Raw genomic sequence first — 24,015 nt, 5'->3', positions numbered from 1 at the left:
CCATATGGATCCGTGTGTATCCAACAGAACGTTCTTTGTACTGTTGGGTTCTTCTTTACATTTTGGGGGGTTATGCTGCATAGAAAGCTTAAAAATTACAAATGCATTAAAACCTTTCTCCGTAGATAACTTCATGCTTGACTCTCCTGCCTCTGGTTCTCCTCATCTGTCACAGCTGACTGCTGCCTTCTGTCTGAATTCAGTACAAAACCTCCGAGCGAAAAACACTAGACACCAAACTCCAGACTCAGGACGACATCTCTGCAGCCTAGCAGAGCTAATGACAGCATGTGGACACGCTGCAGCAGTATTGGCAGAGCTGTAGCAGACACTTTCACTGTGTCGTGTGTGTATAATTGGCTTCAACAAGTGTGTTTGCTCCTGCTGGTGCAATGACAGCATCACACCCTCATTACAGTTCAATAACACAACCTCTCTGTCAGGTACAGTTTACATCACTTCCTGTTTTCTTTCAGTATTCAGCTCAGATTGCAAAAAAAAATCATCTGTCCATCAGAAATATCATCCCACATCTATTATTAATGCCCGAGCCGGCCGCTTGACTTTTTATTCATGCAGAAAGTTTCACTACGGGAGTTTCTGTCCGTTGCAACACATCACCTGTTTTCAGGATCAGCAGAAACCTGAAGTTGTTTGTTTTTTCTGTGATACAAAGTTTATCTGTTTTATAAGAAATGCTCAGTAAATTAAAATATTCAGGAGGTAGTGATAAAGTATCTATAGGAAGTGTGACGCAGCTAACCTTCCTCACATTAAACACACTTCAGGTTTGGTTTCAGTTTATAAAGTGTCTACTCGGCCGTCCCTGTGAGCATGAGAGCAGCGCTGCCTCATTATTGTGAGACGCTGATCAAAGCAGCCAAATGGAGCCCGTCAGCAAGGTCACACAAACAAACCTGCGGATCAAACGGCTGCTGGCGGAAAAGGTTAAAGGAATATTAATCTTTACAGGCTGCTGTCGTAGTTAATATCACTGTTGTCGCAAAGGAAAATAAAGGGAGAGCAGAAACACATAACTGCAGTTTGTTGGTTTACAATGCCTCTTTAAAAGGAGAAACATGAACTTTTATATGCATCAGTTAAATTGTAAAAACTATACAACAGTAATTCAGCTGGTGACAAAGAAACATTTTTATGTTATTGTAACTTCCTTGAATACTAATTGGTCTGACTTTTATTCTCCTGAACAAACTCTTTGCCCCAAAGTTTCATCAGTATTTAATGAAGTGCTTCGCCTTGCTTAGGACGGCAGTCAGGGGAGATCGATCGAAACTATGATCTTTTCTCAAACCTATCACAAGTAGTTCTGGTGTCTAAACCAAACCAAACTGCAACCGTTTAATAACGTTAACTACATAAAACTTTTTCACGTCCAAATCTCATAAAGTGTGTAAATTCACCAAGCAAGCTTTATTTTGAAAGTCTAACCAGACTTTTAATGCTTATTATCCTTTACTTGACTGCTTCAGTTTAAAACTTAATGTTGCATATTAATGATGCTAACTTAATCATGTTGCTCTGACGCTACAGGAGGAACTTAGGTCGCCATGTTCTGTAGCTTGAATCTGTTTTCTTTTCCTTTCCAAGGGTTTCGTCGTGAGAAATAACCCCTCCCCTTCCTAAAATGATGTTGCAATTTTCAGGCAATTGATAAAAGGAAGCAAGATTAAAGATGGAGGCTACTATATCCAAGTTCTCCTGAGGGAAATAGGAGCAGAGTGCACCAGCTGGTCTTTTCTCTTACCTCCGACTAGGACTGACTTCTTCATTCCAATATACACCGAGTGCACCAAGCCTGATTGACACAGGTCATAGCTGCACCCTGTCTTATGATGTGCGTCCATGAACACTCGCAAAGTGGGGACTGTTGCCAAGCAACACCCTTTCCACGCTCTAACTTCTCCCATCAAATTATCTACAGAAGATAACAAACCAACAGTAAAGAAAAATATATTTTAGTGAAATAAGGAAACTCACAGTTATATGCAGAACATAAAACTGAACACACACACACACACACACACAACAAAAGCTATCAACAAGGAAATTGATCACCACTGCAACAAATACTGATAATGAAGCATGCTGTTGTCCGATGTACATTAATCATATCTCCCACGGTGCATTGAAAGGCCCTGTCGGCATCAAATCTGATCTCAGTCTGCACCTGCAGGGCGGAGACAGCGCCACGTTCCTGTCCGACACATGCTGCAGCTGAAGGGAGAGATCTTCAATTAATTCAAGCTGGGCTGCTCTGCCAAAACGAAACCTTTCGATCAGCTCGCTTTGTGAGTAGATTACCAGTGGGTTGGACCGATCACGGATGATCCGCTCTTGTTTTAATGTCCTTTTTCATTAATCATCCTGTAAACAAGACGTGCTGCCATTGTGTTTTGTGACCTTTACTTTACTCTACGTTTGTTTTACTGTGGATTTAAACTTACGCCTGCTCCGTCCGAGGCGTAAAAGATACATCTGGTTGCAAAACAGGGCTTAAAGGGCCAGTTCACCTATTTTTAACCTCAGTCCTATCATGCTATCATAGGGAGCTAATGCCATTGTGGTAGGAAAAAAATGTAATTTCCTGGAAAACCTCCACCAGACTACGTAAAACTCGTCATCTGGCGGAGGCCAGGGAGTTTGCTAAACTACACTTCCTCAATCTAGGACGCCCGCCTCTGATGTCATGTCTTGTTCAGAATCTTCAGCTTTGAAATGTAGACTGAAGATTTTTTCAGATTCTGTCCCGCCCTGAGCCGTTACCTGCAGCAAAACGGCAGTATTTCACTCCAGCGTCTCTCGCTGGGCTGTTCCTTTCCGAGGGAGGGGCGCAATGCACGCTGGGTGTTGTCGGAATGTAGAATGGGCGAAACCACGAGCTGTTTGTACAACTTTCTCCACAGCTATGGTGCCAATTTCAAATATTATTGCTTCTATCTATGACAGAGAACACCAGCTTTGACTGACAGCGGCTTTTTCCAGGGATGAATCGCTCCTTTAAGTCTAACTGATGCACAGGGAGGAATTTAAAGTCTGTCGTATCTTTCAGCTCAAGGTTGGACGTAAGTTACACCCAGGCGTACGATCAGCTGGTGCACTCTTTAGCTAATTAGTCATTGACTATATTCACCAAGTAGTTGTTAACTTAACTTTCATGGTGAGAAACAATGGTGATTACAGTGAATTTAGCGAGCCAGAAAACCAAAACAATGAGCTAAAAGATGTTAAACTGTTTGTCTGTCACTTTGAGCAATATCTATACTATTTAAATCTAATCTTAATATTTGTATTTAAATCTCGATATGTGCAGCTTTAAAGCTCAACGACTGAATATTTGTTTTTCATCATGTATAACAACACTAAGGGAAGGCACAGTGTGAACCAATTATCCCTCACACTCCACACATCCCTACAGCTGAGAGCTTTCCAATTAGAGAAACATGTGCAGCTTTGTCTTGGCTTTCAGGCTGAGGGGTCAGATGTCTGGCTCACTCTTAGGCTACGTTCTGACATGATTAGCATAGAAAAGGGGGAGTGGTAGGAGATGGTAATGCTTGTTAAATGACCTGCAGAGCACTCCAGCCTGCCACTCTGACACTAACTACTACACTTGTTAAAAACGGAGGAGCACAGAGCCAAAATGAACCCACTTTCAATTTTTAATCTGACAGTAAAACTGTAAATCCCAAAATGTAAATTTCATTTTGGGTGGATTTTTCTCTCTCTTTGTCGTCCTTTTTTAAAGTTAGTAACCTTTAGAGGCAGAGCTCTCCTCATGCAACATTCATGCAGCCTGGAGGCCGGGCAGGTCTGTCTGTGCCTGTTTGTATCCTCGGTGCCATGTGTTCTTACCTGGGAGACGGGATTCGTGGACATTTTGACACGTTGTTGAAACAGCACACTCAGTATGCGGTTCTGCTGCTCCAAGTCGAACACACGTGTCCGCAGCTTCACACACTCTTCCTTCAGGTCCTACAAAGCCCCCGAGAGGAGAAAAATGGGTCAATAAGTGTGACTGACGGGGATGTTTCAGAGAGCTACACATGTATCTATGGAAACAGTAGGAGGACATATCGCTGCTGGTTTTTAGTACATTTAGATATTTACATCATTTTAAATAGGGCTTGGCTTCACTGTGGTGCAGTGACTAGTGCTGTCGACTAAGAGCTAGAAGGTTCCTAGTTCGAATCCCAGTTTGGATGAAGTGGGCTGAACCCCCGTGCATGCGTGGGTTCCCTCCGGGTACTCCAGCTTCCTCCCACAGTCCAAAGACATGCTCGTTAGGTTCAGTGGTGACTCTAAAATTGTCCGTAGGTGTGAATATGAGCCCTTTTGATTGACTGTCGGTCAGTCCAGGTGTAACCCCGCCTCTCGCCCAATGACCGCTGGGATAGGCACCAGCCCCCCTGTGACCATGAACAGGTAGTTGTATAGATAATAGATGGATGGATAAAGGGCCAGGAATCAGTCCATCAAGTCACAACTTATTGTTGTTGAAGTATTTTTCATAGTTTTATTTTGTAAAGTCAGATTCATGATGAATTCTGACTCCTCCCATTTTTTGTGACCTTATCTTGTATTAGTAGAAATTGATGTGGTAATGATTTATGGATGCAAACTTGTAAAGAGATGCACTTTTCAGAGGCTTCGTCCACACGTTACCAAACATTTTCCAGAATCTAACAAACATCAGCCTCGACTTGAAACGCTGAACTCAACACAAATAACTAATCACAGGCGCTGCTGTCCTTGTTGTCCGCGCTAGCTGCTGCAGAGCTGTTTAATTCTGCATTTTATAATACTAATCAGGGCTCGACATAAGCACTGGCCCGGTGGCCTGACGGTATGTTTTTCACCCCCGGGCCAGTAGATTAAGCATTTAACTGGCCCGGTGTGCCAGTAGGATCCACAAGCCCACAATGTAAACAATACAGTAGCCCTCCCGAGATTCACAGTCCCGATGGATGGGACTAATTACTACGCAGAATTTATACTGCTGTCAACAACACATTACACGCTACTCCCTGCACCCGCAACAGATCAGCATCAGTCATTCTAGAACACGCTAATTGACGTTAGTAAGCTACCGCGGACTAGTATAAACAAACAGTTTTCATACACACGCAAGGGAGATTTACTTCCCCCAACGCTCACGTAACACCCAAAGTGTTTCCCACACATAGAACAGAAAAAGCTTTTAATGAGAGCACAGAGTAAACTGACCGCTGTGCATACAGAGTCTGTGTGTCACTGTCACCTGCCTGTGAACCGTTAACATGCACGCGATGCTCCTGCCGTCCTAAGATGGGCAGTTAGGTGGCAATAAATGTGTGTATTCCCGTCATCAGCGGCACCTCGTCCCGGTGCACGTTAGAGCTGTGGCTACATAAACAAACCGTTCACGGAGCGCACGTGCCGCGGATTGTTTACTTTTAACGGCAACAGTCAGTAAGGTAAGATTTCGTTTCAAAAAGTCACTCTCACGGGCTGATCACGCTGATTAAACATACATTTGAACAGCGTCAGTAATGGTAGGTATACACTGCAGCTAACTTATTCATGCGGGTGTCAGAGTTGCTGAACCAAGAGTGGTAAAAGAAGCCTCTTCATACCCATATGCTTAGTTTGGTCTATTTTTAGTTTATAGTTTGAGTTTATAGTTCCACAATTGACTGAACACACATTCAGTAATAAGAACCCTCACATAAGGAGAAACTGAATTTGACGTTAAAATAACAAATTATTTCAGGGCCAGTGGTTTTAATGGCAGGGCCAGTGAATTTGTAAAGTTACTGGCCCGGAGTGCCAGCGGTAAATTGTGCTCATTGTCAACCCCTGCTAATATTGCCAATATGTGTAGGAAGTAATCTTTTATTTAATTATATTCTTAAATTTACCAGCCTGCTGTTTTGAATGAAAGAACCACGATCTATTTGGTGTGTTCGAGTTAACAGCAACACGTGCATGCCCAGTGTTCGGGAATGGTCATGTGATTTGTGTTTTCATGATGTCAATCTCCTCGGGCAGCATCCCACAATCTGTCAGGGCCTCTAGTGTTGCCAGCAGTTATCCAGGTAAGTGCCTAATCATTGTTTACAGTCCTCTTAGCAAGTTTAGACACGAAAACTGAGTTTAAGTGAAGAGACGATGTCGAAGAGCGGACTGTCCGCTGCAGATATCTGTTTACAGAGAAAACAAATTGCTAAATCGTTACACATCAGATGCTGATGGATTCTAGTATTGTATTACAGCACTCAACCTCTTTTGCTCGCCCAGTGGGCCACTGAACATAATGCTCAACATTCAGACTGTAAATGGAAACGAGAATGTTCGACACCACATTTTTTTTTAATTTACAGATAATTTTTTGGGCCTTTTATGCCTTAATAGAAAGAGAGGACGGTGGAGAGTGTCAGAGGCAGGGGAGGAGAGAGCGGGGGATGACACGCGGCAAAGGGCGAGGGTGGAAATCGAACCTGAGGCGGCCGTATCGAGGACTGAGCCTCTGTACATGGGACGCACGATTTGACCACCGAGCTAAACCGGCGCCCCTTACAATGCAGTTCTGTAACATAACATCTAACTGTAACTGTAACATCTTTGCATCAAAGAAAAGATGATTTTTTTTCAGAGATTATGCTTTAATCCTTCTTCATGTTGGTGACATGCAGTCATATTACTGTGACTAGATTAACGATGCTTCAGTGCTGCAGAGACAAACACCCACCTTCTGCGTGAGGAGGGCCTGGACCACCTGGTTCGCCACCTTGAAGAGAGACATTGGAAGACAAGGTTAAAACATGATAACAATATATTAAGAGTCAGGTGTAAGAGTGTGTGAACTCAGAGTGGAGCTTTGAGATGCTGCGAGACTGTAAATGAAAATGACCCGGTGCAAACAGCATCAGAGAGAATCAGAGGCATGTTTAATGCCGTGAGGACAAACTGACAGGATGTTGCATCACAGTCAGATTTAGTGAAATCTCACAGCAGCTGCCTGCTGCCATTAAATATCTAACTTTATCCGCACAACACTGACAAACCAAAATACAAAATTGTGTTTTTAAGAGTTTTCTCTTTTGTACCTACACAGTTTATCTGATGTATTGATGTAACTTATTTTTTATTCTGTGTTCTGAGGGAAAAGTTTAGTGTTTATTGCAGATATGGAGCAGCGTATCCTGAAATGCCTTCTTTCTCACTTACTTTTTGATTGTGGAAGCGGAAGCATACATTATACCTTGACACAGGAATAATAACTATGTTTCCACTTTTGTCTGCCGCCAAATGATTTCCCTCCGCCTCTTTCATCTTTCTATCAAAACGACTCGCCTCGGCTCATTCACACCCTGACAGGAAGCCTTCTGAAAGCTTTCCCTCCAAAAAAAGATTAATGTGCATAATAAGACTGAAAAGCAGGAGAGCAGAAATGAATCCCACAGCAGAAAGTCTGAAATTTTTCTGTCCTCAACCATTATGTTAAATTCTCATGGGCAGCAATCTCCACAGAAAAAAGCCCATTAGTGAAGGCTGCTAAAAAAGTTAAGTGGAGCAGACTCGCTGGCTGGAGAGAGATGAAGGGAGGACAGGGGATGAGACGGAGAGACAATCAGAGTGTTGTCAGGGAGGAAAGAGGAGAGAGGAGCAGGTAGACGTGCAGGAGCTGGAGTCCGTCCTCCTGATCGGAGAGGTTCAGCCCTCCAGCTCACATCGCCCAGGGCTTTGCTGTCTGTCCGCCTCAATTAGAGATGTTCCCTTCTCTTGGCTTTCCTCTGTGGACTTCACTAACACTGTGATTCAGAGCCTGACTATTTTTTAGCCTGATATGGGCCAATAACAACATACTGGCATTGGTGTGTATGTTTTCCAATATTGGGCTGTTATTTGTAGAAAATATAATGCACTAAACAATGCTTGGGGTAATATAGAAATGTTGTCATTATGTCTGTGAAGCAGAGTGTGCTCCGACTCTGCACATGTAGCAGAGCATCAAAGCTGAGCAGACGATTGTCTGCACTAGAATCGTACACAAAGTATAATACTGTCAAAAATTGTCTAATAAAGTTATTTGTTTAAAAAAAAGCAACCTTCTGAGCATCTTTGCAAAAAAATATTGGTGCAAAATCAGTGCACATCTACCAAGAAAAAGTCTATTTTCACTTCAGCTCAAAATTGAATGTGGCTGCCTTTAAATCTGCATCAGTATCATTCTTACAAATCCTTCGTTGGTCAGGCTCTTTTATTAATAGCCCTACTATATTCTGAGTGTGTGTCTCAAGGCTGCAGAATCTCAGTTCATTAATGCAACGCCTACATATCCCAGGATCCATTGTGTGTGAGCAGCTGCAGCCTCGGCCTCCTTCGCTGCGTTTCTTACGTACACTCTGGTGAGAATAAATAAGACTAGATATCAGAGTTATCCAAAACACGGTAAAATTAATCCTCTTATATTTATGGACACTATTCTTTCCAGTTTGAAGTTTTTAACTAGTTTGCAACACAAGCGAAGGCGGAGACTAGAAATCCAAGCTGAAATAGCGAAGCAGAAGATTGTCCGCACTAAAAAGCAGCATTTTCAGTATCTTTGCAGAAAAATATTGGTGTAAAATCCACTTAGAAAAAGTCTATTTTCACTTCAGCTCAAAATGTAATGTACTCGCTGCCAATGAGTTTATTCCCCTTTTAAAATCTGCATCAGTATCATTCTTACAAGTCCTACATTGGTCAGGCTCTTCTTTTTATACTATACTCTGAGTGTGTGTCTCGAGATGCAGAATCTCCAGTCATTCACTGATATCATTTTACACATTACATTCATTTTTGGTTCCAAACATTGTTCATGAAAAATGTACTACTTCGCTGCATCTGTTACGTACACTCCGGCGAGAACAAGTACGAGTAGATATCAGTTATCCAAAACACAAACAAGCTCCTCAGTATCATGGACAACACCTCTCACTCCCTGCGTGCCACACTGGAGTCCTACCAGAGCACCTTCAGCGGAGACCACAGAGGAGCACCACAGAACCACACAGGAAGTCTCTTCTACCTGTGGCCATCAGACTGTTTAACTGCTCCCCGTTCATTCATGTTATGTTTATTATCATGTGCAATATCTCCCTCAACATCAGGGGCTTTATTTATATTTATAGAGTGCATTTTTATGTGCAATACCACCACTTACTTATGTGCTATTACTTAACTTTCACTATCTTGTGCAATATAACTTTTCAAATTATCATGTACTGTACCATATTTATCTCATGCGGCTTAACAGTCAGCATCTCGTGCAGTATAAGGTTTTACTTCTTATTGTTACTGTAAAATACAACTGTTAATGTTACTGCCACCATTACTTTTTTACTAAGCTTAAACTAATAATCTCGGAGATTTTCATGTAAATAAATGTCTGTTAAGTCTCTATCTATCGCCAAATATGGTAGCACAATGGTGATTGAGCCTATGGCCCACTGATGAAAGCCTTTGCATTTGCAGTATTACAGACTGGGTGTCTGTTTTAACTCAAGCGGCGCCCAGTTAGTGACGCGTTTTCCATCAGCCAGCAGTGGTTGGTCTGCCAGAGAGGGTAGGCGGAGCTAAGCGGCTGCGTCTCCGGGCACTGCAAGTGTTGCGAGTAAACAGTAATCTACTATGGCTGAACAAACAAAGAAAAGATGGATGACTACAGATACAACTTCAAAAAGAAGTGAAAATCCAAAGAAACAGAAACAAACTCGACGCTCAGATGAAGCAAACAGGCTGAAAAGGAAAGCGACCGTCAGCCAGGAAAATCAAGAGTTACAACCGGAGCCAACCGTGGACGTCACACATGCAGCACTGTCTGGATATCTGGGAAGTGTGCTCCTGTAATTACTGTTTATCACCATAAGGTGCCGCCAAAGAAAATTACAACTTTAATTCTGTAAATATCTTATTGTAATGGCATTTAACCCATAGTACACTTCATATTGTACATTTCACTTATATTTGAGTTATTTTGTATGTCTTGTTTTTTGTACTGTAACTCTGGAGCAACTTGGCACGAGAATTTCCTTTGAGATTCATAAAGTTCTAACTTATTCTATTCTATGTTCATGGACACCATTTGAAGCATAGTTTGTAACTAGTTTGCAACACAAGCGAAGGCGGAGACTAGAAAGCCAAGATTAAAGAGCCTTTAGTTCTTCCAGGCCACCGACTACGTCAAATGACGGTGCCGCTACCAGCAGAACAACAGATATGAGCGATAGAATAACTAGACATCTGCAGTCTTTCCTCCTCTCTGCCTGAGACAAGAAGCTGGAAGCTACATTAGCCGCTACAAGCAGACAAATCCCTTCAACCCCTTTGATTACAGCAGGATTAAAGTTCTGCAGAGGTTCAATGAGTGTCAATGTTTGTTCGTGCAAATCAGCACTAACTGGTAATTCAGCCAGATCAGAGTATGGATCCGGATCATTTTCCAATACAAGATGAGACAAATGTTAATCCTGTATGTAAATTCATTGCGAAGCTTTGTTGTGCAAAGTAACAGTCAAAGCAATCACAGAATTTTACACGTCACAGGACATGTTTGTTCTTTAAATCACTGCAAGAGGAGGAACACTCACCTCATCCAGACAGCGCTCGTACTGCTTCCTCTGGTTGTCGTTTTCCATCGACAGAGCAGAGTTCTCCGCCTGAACACACAAAACACAGACACATAATCTGTTACAGGGATTACTTTAGGTTTCATATCTCAACATCACATTCACATGATAAATACTGCAGTCATTCCTGTAAAAAAAACAAATGTGCAGTATGATAGATGTGAGCTTCTCGTGATAATTTCTTCTCTGAGACACACAGATGGATCAATGAAGACGTTCTCACCCTGCAGCTCTGCAGGAGAAAGATGGTTCTAAGTGAATGATGCTTTAAATTTCAGACATCCAAACTCCATCCTGCAGCCCTTCACTGTGTCTGTAAGGCTCACTTGAGGTACCGCGGGTAAACTCAATTACTGACAGGGTTTTTGCACGGCAGGGAACACAAACCATTCTGGGAACTCAGGAGGTGAGTTCTCACTGAAATGATTAACGCAGTAAATCTTAAAAGGCTCGGCTACCTGAGATGGCATGTTTTCACTTCAGTGCTGTGGGCAACTGCTCTGAACAACAGGTTCACAGAAGATCAGAGAAATGGATGATAATCACAGATGTGAGCAGGGTTCATGCTCACTGGGAGTAAAGGTGCTGCAGGGGCTGCAGCAGCCCTTAATAAAAAGGTATCAGAAAGTCCATTAGCTAATGAAAGAAGTTTAAACTGACAAGGTTTGTATCCTTACTTTGATATAACAAGAAAACAACACCTACATAAGGCGCGGTTAATTCTTAGTCAAGTAATAGATATTATAATTTCTATATCATCAATCTCATGCCCACCTCAGCTTCTCTGCTGTGTGGAGTCCCTCAGGGTTCCATCCTCAGACCAATACTCTTTTCATTGTGCTTCCTCTGAGTCATTTGTTCATTAAGATTTGTCTTATAAACGTTACGCTGATGATACACATTTGTATTTCTCTACCAAACCCAAAAACCTGAATCAGCTTTCCTCCCTTCATAATTTCTTAGCTGCTATCCAATGTGGATGTCTCTCACTTTCCTCCAACTAAACCCTGACAAAACAGAAACTGTAGCTGATCGGTTTGTTGACTTATATTACTTAAGCATTAAATCTACCGCTATGAATCTTCGACGGCTTGTTAGAGCCATTGAAAACGGAGGAGAAGAGTAATATTTCGAGAAAAAACTCGAAAATTTTAAGATTAAAGTCATAAATTTACCAGAAAAAAGAACTTGGATTTCTCTGAGATTAAGGTGGGAAATTTACAAGAAAAAAATGGCAAATTTGTGAGATTTTAAACTCGTAAATTTGTGAGAAACAAAAACTAGGAAAAAATAATTATAGGAAACTTTTTGAGCCGCGACCCCACCAAAAAGTAGGTTGGGGTTCTCGGGCCCCCTCCCTCTCGATTCACCTGTTTCTCTGCCATGTTGGCACTGCTGCATACACAGGCACACATGGCCAGGACCTTGGCGCAAATTTTGCCTATTTTCTTCGCAACGAGACACTTCATAGCGGAGAAAGACTGAGCGACCCTCTGCTGCAAAAACACACATTTCTATGCTCCCTGTTTGCCCCAGGGGGTACAATCACATATGAAAGTTACCCGACGCACTCATGATGGCTACTAAAAGTCAACAAACCTGCATTATGGTCAAAAACTACTTTAAATCAATTTGGCTTCGATTACAGTTCTAAGTTTTATTCAAAATCCGACAGCACAACTCATTGTGACAACACGACTACTTCACAAACGGAATAATGAAAACATTTTTTGTTTGTTTGTTTGTTTGTTTACAGTGGCCCAAATACGCTGTCGTATATAATCTTTGACCAGCATATGACTTCTGACCATCATGTCTCAAAGCTGGTCCAGTCCTGTTTCCTTCAGCTAAGAAATTCTGCAAAAATCGGATGTATCTGATCTCAAACTATTAATTCACAGTTTGATTTTCTCCTGTAATTCCCGTTACACATGCCTCAGTAAGCTGCTATTCGCTACCTTGTTACATTGTTCTTGCATCACTTCACTGACTTCCTATTAAACTAGATGCTGTGTATTACAGACAAGGCACTACATGACCTCGCCCCAGCTGCATTTCTGACCTCCCTGTTCCTTACTCCACTTCTTGCCTTCTACCCATCTATATGCTCCAACTGCTCAAAAACAGGATCCTGCTTTTGCTGTTCTCGCCCCAAATTACTGTAGTTATCTTCCACAATCTGATCTACTGAATCTTTATGAACCTTCTCTTAGATCTCCATTCCTGTCTTGTAATTGGGTTATTAAGTTTGGTCTGTTTCCTATTTTTTATGTGTTATATTATGAAAGCTTTACTTACTCATTCTCTCTGTACCCTCAACTCTGACCTACTTCCGTCTTCCTCCACCGCCAATTATAAAATGTTTTCAAACTAACTCAAGCTACAGATAAACATAACCACCACAGTATTATAACTGGTTCACTTCAATGCTGAGTGAAACTGTTCATATCCTGAAACTGATAACAACACACCACACAGGAGTATTGATTGTTCTTTTCTTATGGAGGAATGTGCGGACGGTGTTTAAAGGCCACAGATCAGCCTGAAGGCTTGTAGCCATGTGTGTAAAGGTCAGGGAAGTCCGAGTTATGAGTTTGAACTTTTAAAAGTGTTTGAGCGTCTTACAGTACGTGCTATGTGTGCTAACGCTCGCTAATGAAGTGACGTTACGTCACATTAACAAATGAGCTTGATTGAAAACGTGTTAAACGGCAGATTGCAATTAAAAACATGTCAATAAATGAAAGTACTCAGGATTAAATGGAATATTCAACAATGTAAGAACTGTTTAACTCTCTGCATGATGCATTACATCTGGAAAAATGATCATGAATGTGAAACAAATCAAACTTTCCGCTGTGTGTTTACGCTCGGCTCCCTCACGCTTGTTTCTGCACAGTGAACATGCTTGATCTGCAGCGAGCGTCGCATCAATCCGTGTTTCACTGTGAAGTTCCACTGAATATTACTTTCTGCTTGAGGAGCTTGAGGAGTCAGTGACTTCCCCTCAGTCAGACAGCACAGCAAAGCTCAGTTATTTATCTCCCGACTCTAATCTGCGCTTCTTAGAGCAAATGTGTTCATTTTTCATGCTATGGAAAGTACCCAAGTGTGCGGAGATGACTGGAAAGTAGTTTTCATCTAAATGTAAAGCCTTGTAATGTTTTTCTCCAGTTCAGCGTTAAAGTTTAATTACAAATGTGGATGGAATAAACGCAGCCAGCATGCAGAGGCAATCGCATAAAACCACAAAATACACTCAGAGTCATCCACTCAGGTCAACAACTAAGACGAGAAAATAGATGTAATTTAAGGTGGCACTTTATTCTGAGATCATCACTAATGACAGAGAGGTTATGCAGGCTTTCTTAACTACTTCTCTGCAGAATCAGACAAATATCATTAAAATGATCACGATGTTATCAGCACTAAGGATGCAACATTAACCCTGTACGAGCTGGACCATAACATTAGTTGAATCTGTAGTGTTTTTTAAACCTTCTGTACAATTAAAACAAATAAATAAATAACACCTGGCATGTATGAGATTTCTTTTGTATCGTATTTGATACCTCAGGTGTTTCTGTTTTGCAATTTACTGGTTACATTAAAAGCAGACACCTGCTTAAATGTCCGTCATAGAGCCGATATCAGCACCCACAAACATGTACCACACGTCTGCGGAACACAACAACACTCGGATAATTTAATCCTCCCGTGAGCGTCTTCAGACTTAGAGAAAGCATTTGTTTTATATTGTACGACAATGAATCCTTTTCGAAAATCAATTTGCAAAAGAAAACTAGAAGCAGGAGAGCCAATTACTCATCTATTATTGTGATAAAGCACGTTATGTTTGTTTAATGACTACTGATACAGGTGTAATCTTAAATACCTGCTGTATCTAATTTGATACGAACATTTTTGACACGATTTTACTATAAAATAAGTAAAAAATATTAAGGCATAATTTGTTGCTTTAACCCAGTAAATATTCCTCGCTGGTTTGGCTCGGTTGGGGGAGCGGGCGCTCAGTGTGCAGAGGCTGCAGTCCTCGTCGCACTGATCGCGGGTTCGACTCTCGTTCGGTCTGCCGATCATTTTGTTCATGTCGTCCCCCCGCTCTCTGATCCTAGTGTCTATCTCTCTTCAGTTGTCCTATCTAATAAAGAAAAAAAGCTAAAACATAATCTGCGTCCACGTGTGGGTCACAGACTGACCACCTCCATGTTTGATGTCTCATCCAAAGGTCCTCTGGGTCTGATTCTGCCCCATGGTGGATTATCCATTCACTGCATGTGTCTGGTTCTATTCAACAGGTTTTTCAGGGGAAAAAAAGATCACACTGATGATGTAGAGGTCTCAAAAAGTTGTGTAACAAATATGATACGCTTGGTTATTTAAAGATTTGCAGTCAGCACACATTAGGTGTACATGGCGTCCACTGAATGCATTCATTTACAATCCTTTTTATCCTATGATAACTAATAATATATTGATAATCTCCCAATGGATTTGCCATTTGGGCAGTTTAATTATTTTCCTTTTCTCAGTTTATTTTTATAATGAAGAAAACTTTCCTGCAGTTATCGGTAAGTCATCTTTTCCTCATTCTTTCTGCACAGAGACATGGATGTTTTCAGATAAAAATAAGCATATCTGTGTGTTCCCATTTTATAGAGTTAGGACAAAGAGAAACAGTTTTACACAAGTTTCTGCTTTATCGATCCATCCATCCGTAATCTATGCCGCTTATTCTGTTCAGGGTCGCGAGGGGGCTGGAGCCTATCCCAGCTGTCATTGGGCGAGAGGCGGGGTTACACTCTAGACTGATCGCCAGTCAATCACAGGGCTGACACAGAGACAGACAACCTTTCACACTCACATTCAGACCTATGGGTAATTTAGAGTCACAAATGAACCTAACGAGCATGTCTTTGGACTGTGGGAGGAAGCCGGAGTACCCGGAGAGAACCCACGCATCAACGTGGAGACCATCAAATCCAGAAGGCCCCCTCCCCCTTCTACCTTCTTCACACAAAGTTGAACTAGACTTGATGGTTTTATTTAAACGGTTACAGCAGGTTAAATAAGGTGAAACCATAGGGGGCTTAAGTGTGAATTAAAATTGTACAGGTGAACAAATGTCTTATTCTCGGCCTTAAAATAAATAAGTTCTGACGACATTTTATACGATCAGTGTACATTAACAATTATTAACGTATAAAAACACGCTGAATCCAGTAAAACAAAGCAGATCTAGTTAAGTAATCTCTGGTTTTGGTTGTAGCTTAGTCTTAATAGTATATACTGTATGTAGCAGAGCTCTCAACAGATGGCGAGTCTCTTCACCTTTCAGCGGGGAAGGTGTGGCTGAACATTCACTGGAACACTGGCTGCACATGTTGCCCACCCTGTCAGCATTTTAATTATCACCTCCTGGATATGAATAAGTCCTTTGTCTTCTGCTGTGATTCTGTGCCCTCGGTGCTTCTCTTCAGCTTAATGGGTTCTCATTTTCACTAATACTTCACAGATGGATACGAGCATGATGACGCCCTGATTGTTGTTGTTTGTCATCTGCACGCATCGCTGGGGTTATCAGATGAAGCCGTGATAACGACACACGACATTGTGTTTATTGTTAATGTTTTGACCTTGGATGCTAATGTTAACTTAAATGTAACTAACAAGTTTCATGTTCCAGTATATCATGCAGCTTTTTAATTATTATTATCCTAAATGTTCCTTTTGATTAAATATGGCTTCAACCTCAGCAAGCAGTTTCCACCACGTATCCCCAGTCCGAACAGCTTTTCAAACAGCACAGGGTCTGCAGCCGATTTATGCAACATGTCTAAAGGTTATGATGAAGGGGAGTGAAAGTTTAAGACTGTGCTGTGCACGGGGGAAATAATTGTAGTGAAGGGCCAGACGTGGTCCACCAGTGAAAGTGAGAAAAAAGCGATGACTAAATGAGTTTATTGATTAGCAAAACATCCAGTCAGCACCCACAAATTTCAGAGCGCTTCTCACCGGCGCTTACTGTTGCTAGGTTACGAAAGTTATCTGCCGGCACTTCCGCTTCCCTTGGTAGTGACCGTGAAGTCTGTTTTATATTGCTCTGTGTGTTTAATATTTGCTTTTATTTAAGGGATCAAAAAAAACATAAAAACAATGTAAAGGAAGCGTGTTCTGGCATTAGCAGCAGCTCTACACCTGGAAACTGTACCCTCAAAAAAACAAAAGGATCAGCTTCTCCTCCGCCATTGTTGTTGACAAAGTTGATATCGGTATACCCGCCCCTTCTTCAGGGACTCCACCAGAGTACTGGAGGCTTTCTCAATCAGTAAGCTCTTTAAAAGCAGGTCTTAAAACTCTTTTATTTACTGCTGCATAACTTCTAATCTAATTTTACTTAATTCTTTGAGCTTAATCATCATTTAATTACTTCTATACAATTTTAAAACAAAAGGGAAGGTCGAATCTTGTTACAGTAGGAGTCTGGGACTCCAGGGTCTAGAACCCAAGAGAATTCTGGGAATTCTACAAACTAAGGACAAATTATGACTGACGAGTTATAATTAGAGAGAGAAGACTTAGGGATAAGCTACAGAGTTGTTTGCATTCAGTGATTGAGAAAGAAAAAGGTATTTAAGTTTAACACAAAGGTTGAAAGGTTGAAACAACAAATTATTCTTTTGCTTTTAAAATTTGTGTGATTGTAAGAACAAGGGTTTGGAACCTTTACAGGAGAAAAGGAAGTTCTGGGATCACCTTCTCAGGGTTTGCAACCCGCAGATTTAAAGTGTTCTGGGGAAGACGACTAACAAGTTTAACTGAGCTTCTAATACTTTCTGTGTGAGAAAGCGTCCTAAGGGAAGTAAGCATGTACTGTTGTTGTGTTCTGACCGGACCTGAACTTATATTTTCATACATTTGTTTTTTTTTATATCAATTTCTTTTTTTTGCTTTGTGCCGCATTTCTTTTATTAATGCTCTGTTTTTTACTGTGTAAAGCACTTTGAATTGCTTTATGTATGAATGGTGCCGTTCACGAGTGCAGTGCAGTGAGTCCAAAAGTTGAGCTTCAGCTGAGAGTGCTGTGAGCACAGCAACAAAAATCAGCTGATGCCGAGGGCGCTGAACTACATTGGTTTTGAAAAGACAATAGTCGCTGCCAGCACAAAAAACAAAAAAAACACAGTGCGAGTGGACACAGGCCTTCAAAGTGTTAGGGGGCTTTCATATCCGCGTACACTTGACCCCAACGTCCAGTTCGTTTGCTTAGTGTGAACACTGTGTACCGTACTCGGGCACAGTTCGTTGATCAGTGCCCGGGTCCACTTGAAAAGGTGTTCTCGAGTATGGTTCATGTGTACTCGGGTACGGTACGCATCAGGTGTGAAAGCTAACTGTACCAAACCACAGAAGTGGACCGCTTTTTATGTCTCCTCCACAGCACCGCTGATCTCATCCTCTGAACTGCACGGCCATGGCTGATACCGTAGGAAGGTAGGCGAGAGGGTCGTTCTTGATATTTTCTCTAATAGTAGTCATAGTGTGAAGGTCGGCTCCACTGTATGGGCTAGGGATCATGCTATTCACACGCTTTTCAACAACGACAACATAAACAATGTTCCGTAGTTGATGATACTCTTCTTCTTCTCCTTGTTTTTAAGGAACATTACCGCCACCTTCTGCTTCAGAGTCCTACCGCAACTCGGGTACGGAACAAAATTATTCATGTGAAAGCTGACTGGCAGGGGAGAAGAGAGGGGTAGCAATCATACCTATTGTGAAAACGCGAGGTGCTTTTACAGCGATTCTGACAACTGTATCAACCCTGTAATTCTTCCCAACCAAGGAAGAAACAAAAACTCTGTGCTCATTCACACAATCACGTAACAAGTTGTGTGTGTTTTCCTTGAGCAGCTCATTCCAAATCTCTGTAGTGAAACAATCAAATAAATTGTGGTCTTCTCATTATCGATCAATCTGTCATTGCAGGGATGAAAGGAAAAACATAGGAAACAGAAAGAGTGGTGGGGAAGAGTTGTGGAGGAAGAAGTGGACCATGCACTCCTCTTTACCTCCAGGGCTCTGAGTCGCTCGAGCAGAGGATTGCTGTCCTTTGAATTTTCCTCCGACCCTCCGCCGGCCTCGGGAGAAGCAGCCGTCTCTGCTGCTGTGGCTGTGGGACCCTCCAGACTGTCCTGCTGCTTCCACATCTCCTCCAGGAGTTTGTCCTGAAACACAGAGAGAGCGGAGATTCATGCCTTGGAGTCACAAAGAATAAGAAGAATAAATTATCTGTGTCACAGTGGATTCCAATTAAAATGGCTAAAGCTACAAGTAACAAATCATCCTCAGGGCTTTCTAAGTCCTTAAATTTGCAAGTCTTTTTTTACCACTTGTAAAAAAAATAAAAAAACATGTTCAAATATTTCAGTTCAGTTGAATTCCGTTGATTCAAATCACAAGGGTGCGAGAACAACATTAACATATCATCTAGTGTAAACCTGTGTACCTTGTATGCTTTCATGAGGTCCAGCGGGTCCACTTTGGGCCCCTCCAGTGAGTCCTGGTTCTGAAGTAGCGTTCGCACCGTCTCCTCCATGCTGCGTTCAAGAACAAAACAGGAAAACTGGTCAGAGTCCGGTCGCTGTGTGAGAGGAGGTGCAGGGGAGTCAAAGAGTTCATGCAAAGCAGTGTGCGATGATAAAACAGGGATAGAGCGAAACTGTTAACAAACCATTTAACCCTTTATACTCTGCAATAGAAATACACCAGTGTAGTTTTACAATCATTGTTATGTCATTTCTTTTATCTTTAAATGCTTATATCCCGGGAATCTGTATACATATACACTAATCCGGGGAATTACCAGAAGTTGACAAACTGCCTTTACTGTGGTGGCGTCTCCCTGCAACATCTTCAACATCCAAGCTGTCTTTTCTCTGTTAGAAAGTAGTTCTACTTTTGACAACGATGTAAAGACATCGGGAAGAACATGTGGAGTTAATCAGCTGCTCTAACAGTCGAGACAAACTTTAACTTTGCAAAAAAAAGTGCACAGCAACGTTTTCCAGTTCCTCCTGGGAGATTCTGAGGCGTTCCCAGGCCAGACAGGATATATAATCCCTCCAGCGAGCACTGGGTCTGCCCCGGGGTCGCCACCCAGTTGGACGTGCATGGGGAAGGAGCCAGAGCTGGTGCAGGAGGTGGAGCGTTAACAACTAGATATAGTTGGGCTCACGTCCACGCACAGTTCTGGAACAAATCTCCTGGAGAGGGGCTGGACGCCGGGTGGGTGTGGGGATACTCACAAGCCCCCAGCTGAGCGCCGCTGTGTTGGAGTTTTCCCCAGTGAACGAGAGGGTCACCTCTCTGCGACTGGAGTCAGAAGGCTCGGACTGTGGTTTGTGCCTATGCACCAAACAGCAGTTCAGAGTGCGCGGCCTTCTTGGAGTCACTAGGCGGGGTCCTGGAAGGGGTCCCGTCTGGGGACTGGGGGGACTTTAAAACACTGGGCAATGATGGAGAAACTGATGGAGGAACGGCCTGCCCAATCTGAACTCGAGTGGGGTCTGAATAAGGTTCCTTCATCAGTAACTGGAGGCAGCTGTCTAACATCTTTACTAACTCTGCTGCTGTCACAGTCAGCAGGCAGCAGCAGACACTGAGCTGCCGCCGCAGCAATGGCAGCTACCCAAGATGGCGAACACACAAATTGGTCGCCGGATTCGTCTGTACTTAAAAGGTTATGCGAGTAAACCATCTTGCAAGTTTATATTAGAAACAAATCTTTGGCCATCACTCCAATTCTCTGTTTTCAACGTTGATGGTGGGGACGTACGTTTGTTTACATTTGGATCACTGACCATATTTGCAGTTATTTAATGTTTCAAGACGAGGCAGACGCAGACTGATGAAGTTACCATCGTCAGCAGAACATTGTGATTTTTCCAGTCGAGTGGACACAGTAATGAAGTTGCTAATTGGATGCAAAGGTGTTTGACTCGGGGAATGTGAGGATGATGAACCTGTTGATGGAGGAGGTGAAAAGTCGACATTATCATCAGATCAGCTGCTGAGACGACCTGCTGTGTCTGTTCACATTCAAACCCAATTACTCAACGGTGATAACGGAAAGTAATTTGAGGGCGGTTATGATTTTGGGATCGTTAATAAACACCTCATCCACTGAATACAGACAAATCTGCAGGTGAAACTTTCTTGTGTTGTAAAGGACGAATGTAAAATCCCATTTGAATGAATAAATTGTTGAACGTTTTTGTAATCAAGGCTTCAGACATACAGAAAAATGAGTCTCACATTATGTTCAAAGTGCAAAACTCTGTTTCATTTTAGTTTTCTTATTTTCCTCCACAAATCCACCGTGTTCTTAGACGTATAATACTTCCATTTTAATAAGACATAATCCTGCAGCAGACATTGTTTAAATGGCCCTCACTGTGTCAGCGTAAAGTTCAGCTTTGTGATTTTCTAATTGTTTTCCCTCGGAGCTGTGTATGCTTGATGGACACTGACCATGTTCCTCATAATGTTGTAGGCAGTGACATTTTGCCCTGTCACTTCCAGAGCAGCTTTTACCCCAGTTTGATGCGTGTGGCACGGCCATTAGCACAAGCTGCTGACTGCGAGCACGTCATTGGCATTCCTGCCCCAAGTCACTGCCACTGACCTGAAACAAACCCGGCCTCAATGAAGACAGCGGGTGGTGGGAGGGGAAATGTGCTCTCAAGTTGAGTTTAAAGACTAGAAAAGGCAAACTTTAAAGTCATTTAAATGTGAATATGTGCGGCATATAAGATGTAATGCATGTGATGCTCAAGGGTTCCAGTAGGTCGCCAACAGTGTCAGGGTCGGGGTTCAAATCCCACCAGGACCAAAGAAGTGGATGAAGCATCTCGGTTTTAGAAGTGAAGCCAATTTAACCTGCTTTCTTTCCAATAGCCAGCAGAGGGCGTCTCCACTGGTTGCAAAAAGAGGTTAGATGGTGTAGAAGTCAACAAGAATATGACTTACTTCTCACTTGATTTATCACCTCTAATAAAACTTTCCTAATCAGTTTATGGTCAAAAATCATTAGTTTTGAATCTTCTTTAATACAGCATGATGTTCATTTTTAAATTATGGTCCCATTTAGAGTCACATAGACCAACCTTTTTCCCTTGGAGCCCCCCCTGCTTGTATCTAAGATAGGCTGAGCCCACTCTCGCTCGCACACACGAACACCAAAACAATAAAGTGATTTATTCAAAATCTTAATTGGCAAAAATGAACACCAATCAGCCTTTAGTTCTTTGTTGTTTTAGTTTATCAAAGTTATCTTTAGCTATTATAACAAACACCCCTTTTAGTTCAATTTAAATATGTGGATGTAGACATTTCTGCACGCATGTATGAATGTATGTCAAAAAATATGTGTGCATACGTGTGTATGTATGGTTGAATATAGTTTTTTAATAGTTGAAGACTTCTGATTATCAGGTTAGTGCTTTTTTAATGATTATAATTAACATGTGCAAATCTAATCTTGACAATCTCAGTGCAGACAAAGCCTCACGCACCTTTGGGGCCCACCTAAGGGGGGCCTGGACCCCAGGTTGGGAACCACTAACAGAGAGAAAGGTGCTCGTCGCTCTGTGATGCCAAATTGCTATCACTGCAAACTGGATAGGGGCGTAGTAATGCATATCTACACTCTCGTCCAAATATGGTCTCTTCTGATTCCAAAAAATCAAGACGGTAAAGGCTAAAATGCAAAAATCAAGGCATTAAAACAATAAGCAAAAAACAATGGCTGATAATGACCACGCCCACAGACATGATCTAAGTGTGTCAAACAAAAAGAAAATGCTATGAAGCTTTTTGAATTCTTCAAGAGTTGTTGGAGTCGAATAAGAGGCAAAAGAAGAGAGACTTAAATTAGCTGTGAAACAAGAAACGCTCAAAGTAAATGTTGTGTTTTTTCTGTAACCGCTGGATATTTAAATAGGCAGACAATCCACATGTATCACGTAATTTCCTGTTTCATATTTTTAGGCAGGTTATATTACACATCAGTGCATGCAACAGTACACATATTATTAGCAAAATGTATCTACTTGGTTGTCAAAGGTCTGGGGCCATTCCTATAAAACCATTAAATACCAGCAATCAGAGATGTATTTGTAGATTTAGCTCCAGCAACTTTTGTATCAGTCGATTTGCTACAGCTGGCTGCATATCTCCAAACAAAACACAATACTAAACAGGCACCTACAAGATTAGCAACATCTTCTGAACAAGGTTGAAACTGATAAGGCTCAAGACCTCTATAATCTTGCAGCATGTCTTCCAAAGAATTGGGTTCTTGTATGACCCTATTTTGCCGCAACTGGTCCTTGCTATACATGCTAGCTAAAAATGAATGATGTCATAGTGTCACTCTGTCTCTGTCCTCTCTTCTCCCTGTCAAACTGAATTAATCTCAAAGCTTGATGCCCTACTCTTTACCACCAACATTATCATCAAAAAAAGAATCCGTGGCTTCATCTTACGATAACATTTAAACTTTTCTAAATTAGAAAACAATGTCTTGTCAATTAAAATCCACTTCTTTCCGTCAGGTTACATTTCACAGCATCTGAGCCTCCACATTACAAAGTGCACCTGCCGCAATGCAAAATGGAACTTCTGTTGAGCCAGCCCTCCTTAGAGTCTCAGCTCATCATGTTTGCTCCTTATGAAGTCACACAAGTCCACCTGCTTCCCCTCAAAATTCATGTTATTCTCAGAAATATTTCATTCATTGCTTCCACTTTTTCCCCACTCAGCCATCACTCACCCCATGCTGCTTTCCTACTGACTCTCACCAGTGCTGGCCATTTAAAATGAGGAAAACCACACGGGTCCTCTGCGTCCTCAGCCCTCAGTTTGTGTCTGCTCTCTGTTTGTGATTGGGCAGCAGAAAATGGGTCTGTTGGTCTCCCCGTGGACCGTGTGGGACATAATGTGCAGCTGAGTGCTCTCAAAAAGGGGAAAAACAAGTTCCCACCCTGTCTGGCTTCCCTCTAACAAGGCCTCGTACTCTCCATCCCGGTCTCATGACTGCCGTTTGGCAGGAGAAATGTCTGCGGTGCCATTGTTCCTCTGTGTTCAACCTCATTTCAGATGTGCTGCTGAATGATTTTTTGTTTGGCCTTCACTAAACTGTTGGCCACATTATAAAAACTCACGAGAGACAGATTAAAATTGTTTTTCACCGGCTGAATTGAACTTCCCATGACTAATTAACTTACTGTCATGTGTAGAATAGTTTGGTTCTCCGTTAAAA

The 24,015-nt window shown here is 42.0% G+C and overlaps 1 protein-coding gene across 1 annotated transcript in view; it reads right to left on the bottom strand.

The window, feature by feature from the left end:
* Positions 1 to 24,015, bottom strand: part of LOC138592039 (nck-associated protein 5-like) — a 78,605-nt gene that overhangs the window by 29,585 nt on the left and 25,005 nt on the right. Inside the window, exons 3-7 of the mRNA XM_069662646.1 lie at positions 19,201 to 19,291; positions 18,764 to 18,919; positions 10,632 to 10,700; positions 6,749 to 6,787; positions 3,874 to 3,993 (exon numbers count right to left, since the gene is read on the bottom strand). Coding sequence (XP_069518747.1) covers positions 3,874 to 3,993; positions 6,749 to 6,787; positions 10,632 to 10,700; positions 18,764 to 18,919; positions 19,201 to 19,291 — 475 coding nt within the window. The remainder of the gene's footprint in view (positions 1 to 3,873; positions 3,994 to 6,748; positions 6,788 to 10,631; positions 10,701 to 18,763; positions 18,920 to 19,200; positions 19,292 to 24,015) is intronic.

Source organism: Semicossyphus pulcher, unplaced genomic scaffold (assembly GCF_022749685.1).
Source record: "Semicossyphus pulcher isolate SPU_LCO1_2020_fin unplaced genomic scaffold, fSemPul1.0.p SCAF_15, whole genome shotgun sequence".
NCBI lineage: Eukaryota > Metazoa > Chordata > Actinopteri > Labriformes > Labridae > Semicossyphus > Semicossyphus pulcher.
The sequence above is the reverse complement of the archived record's forward strand: the minus strand, read 5'-3'. Positions and strand labels throughout refer to the sequence as shown.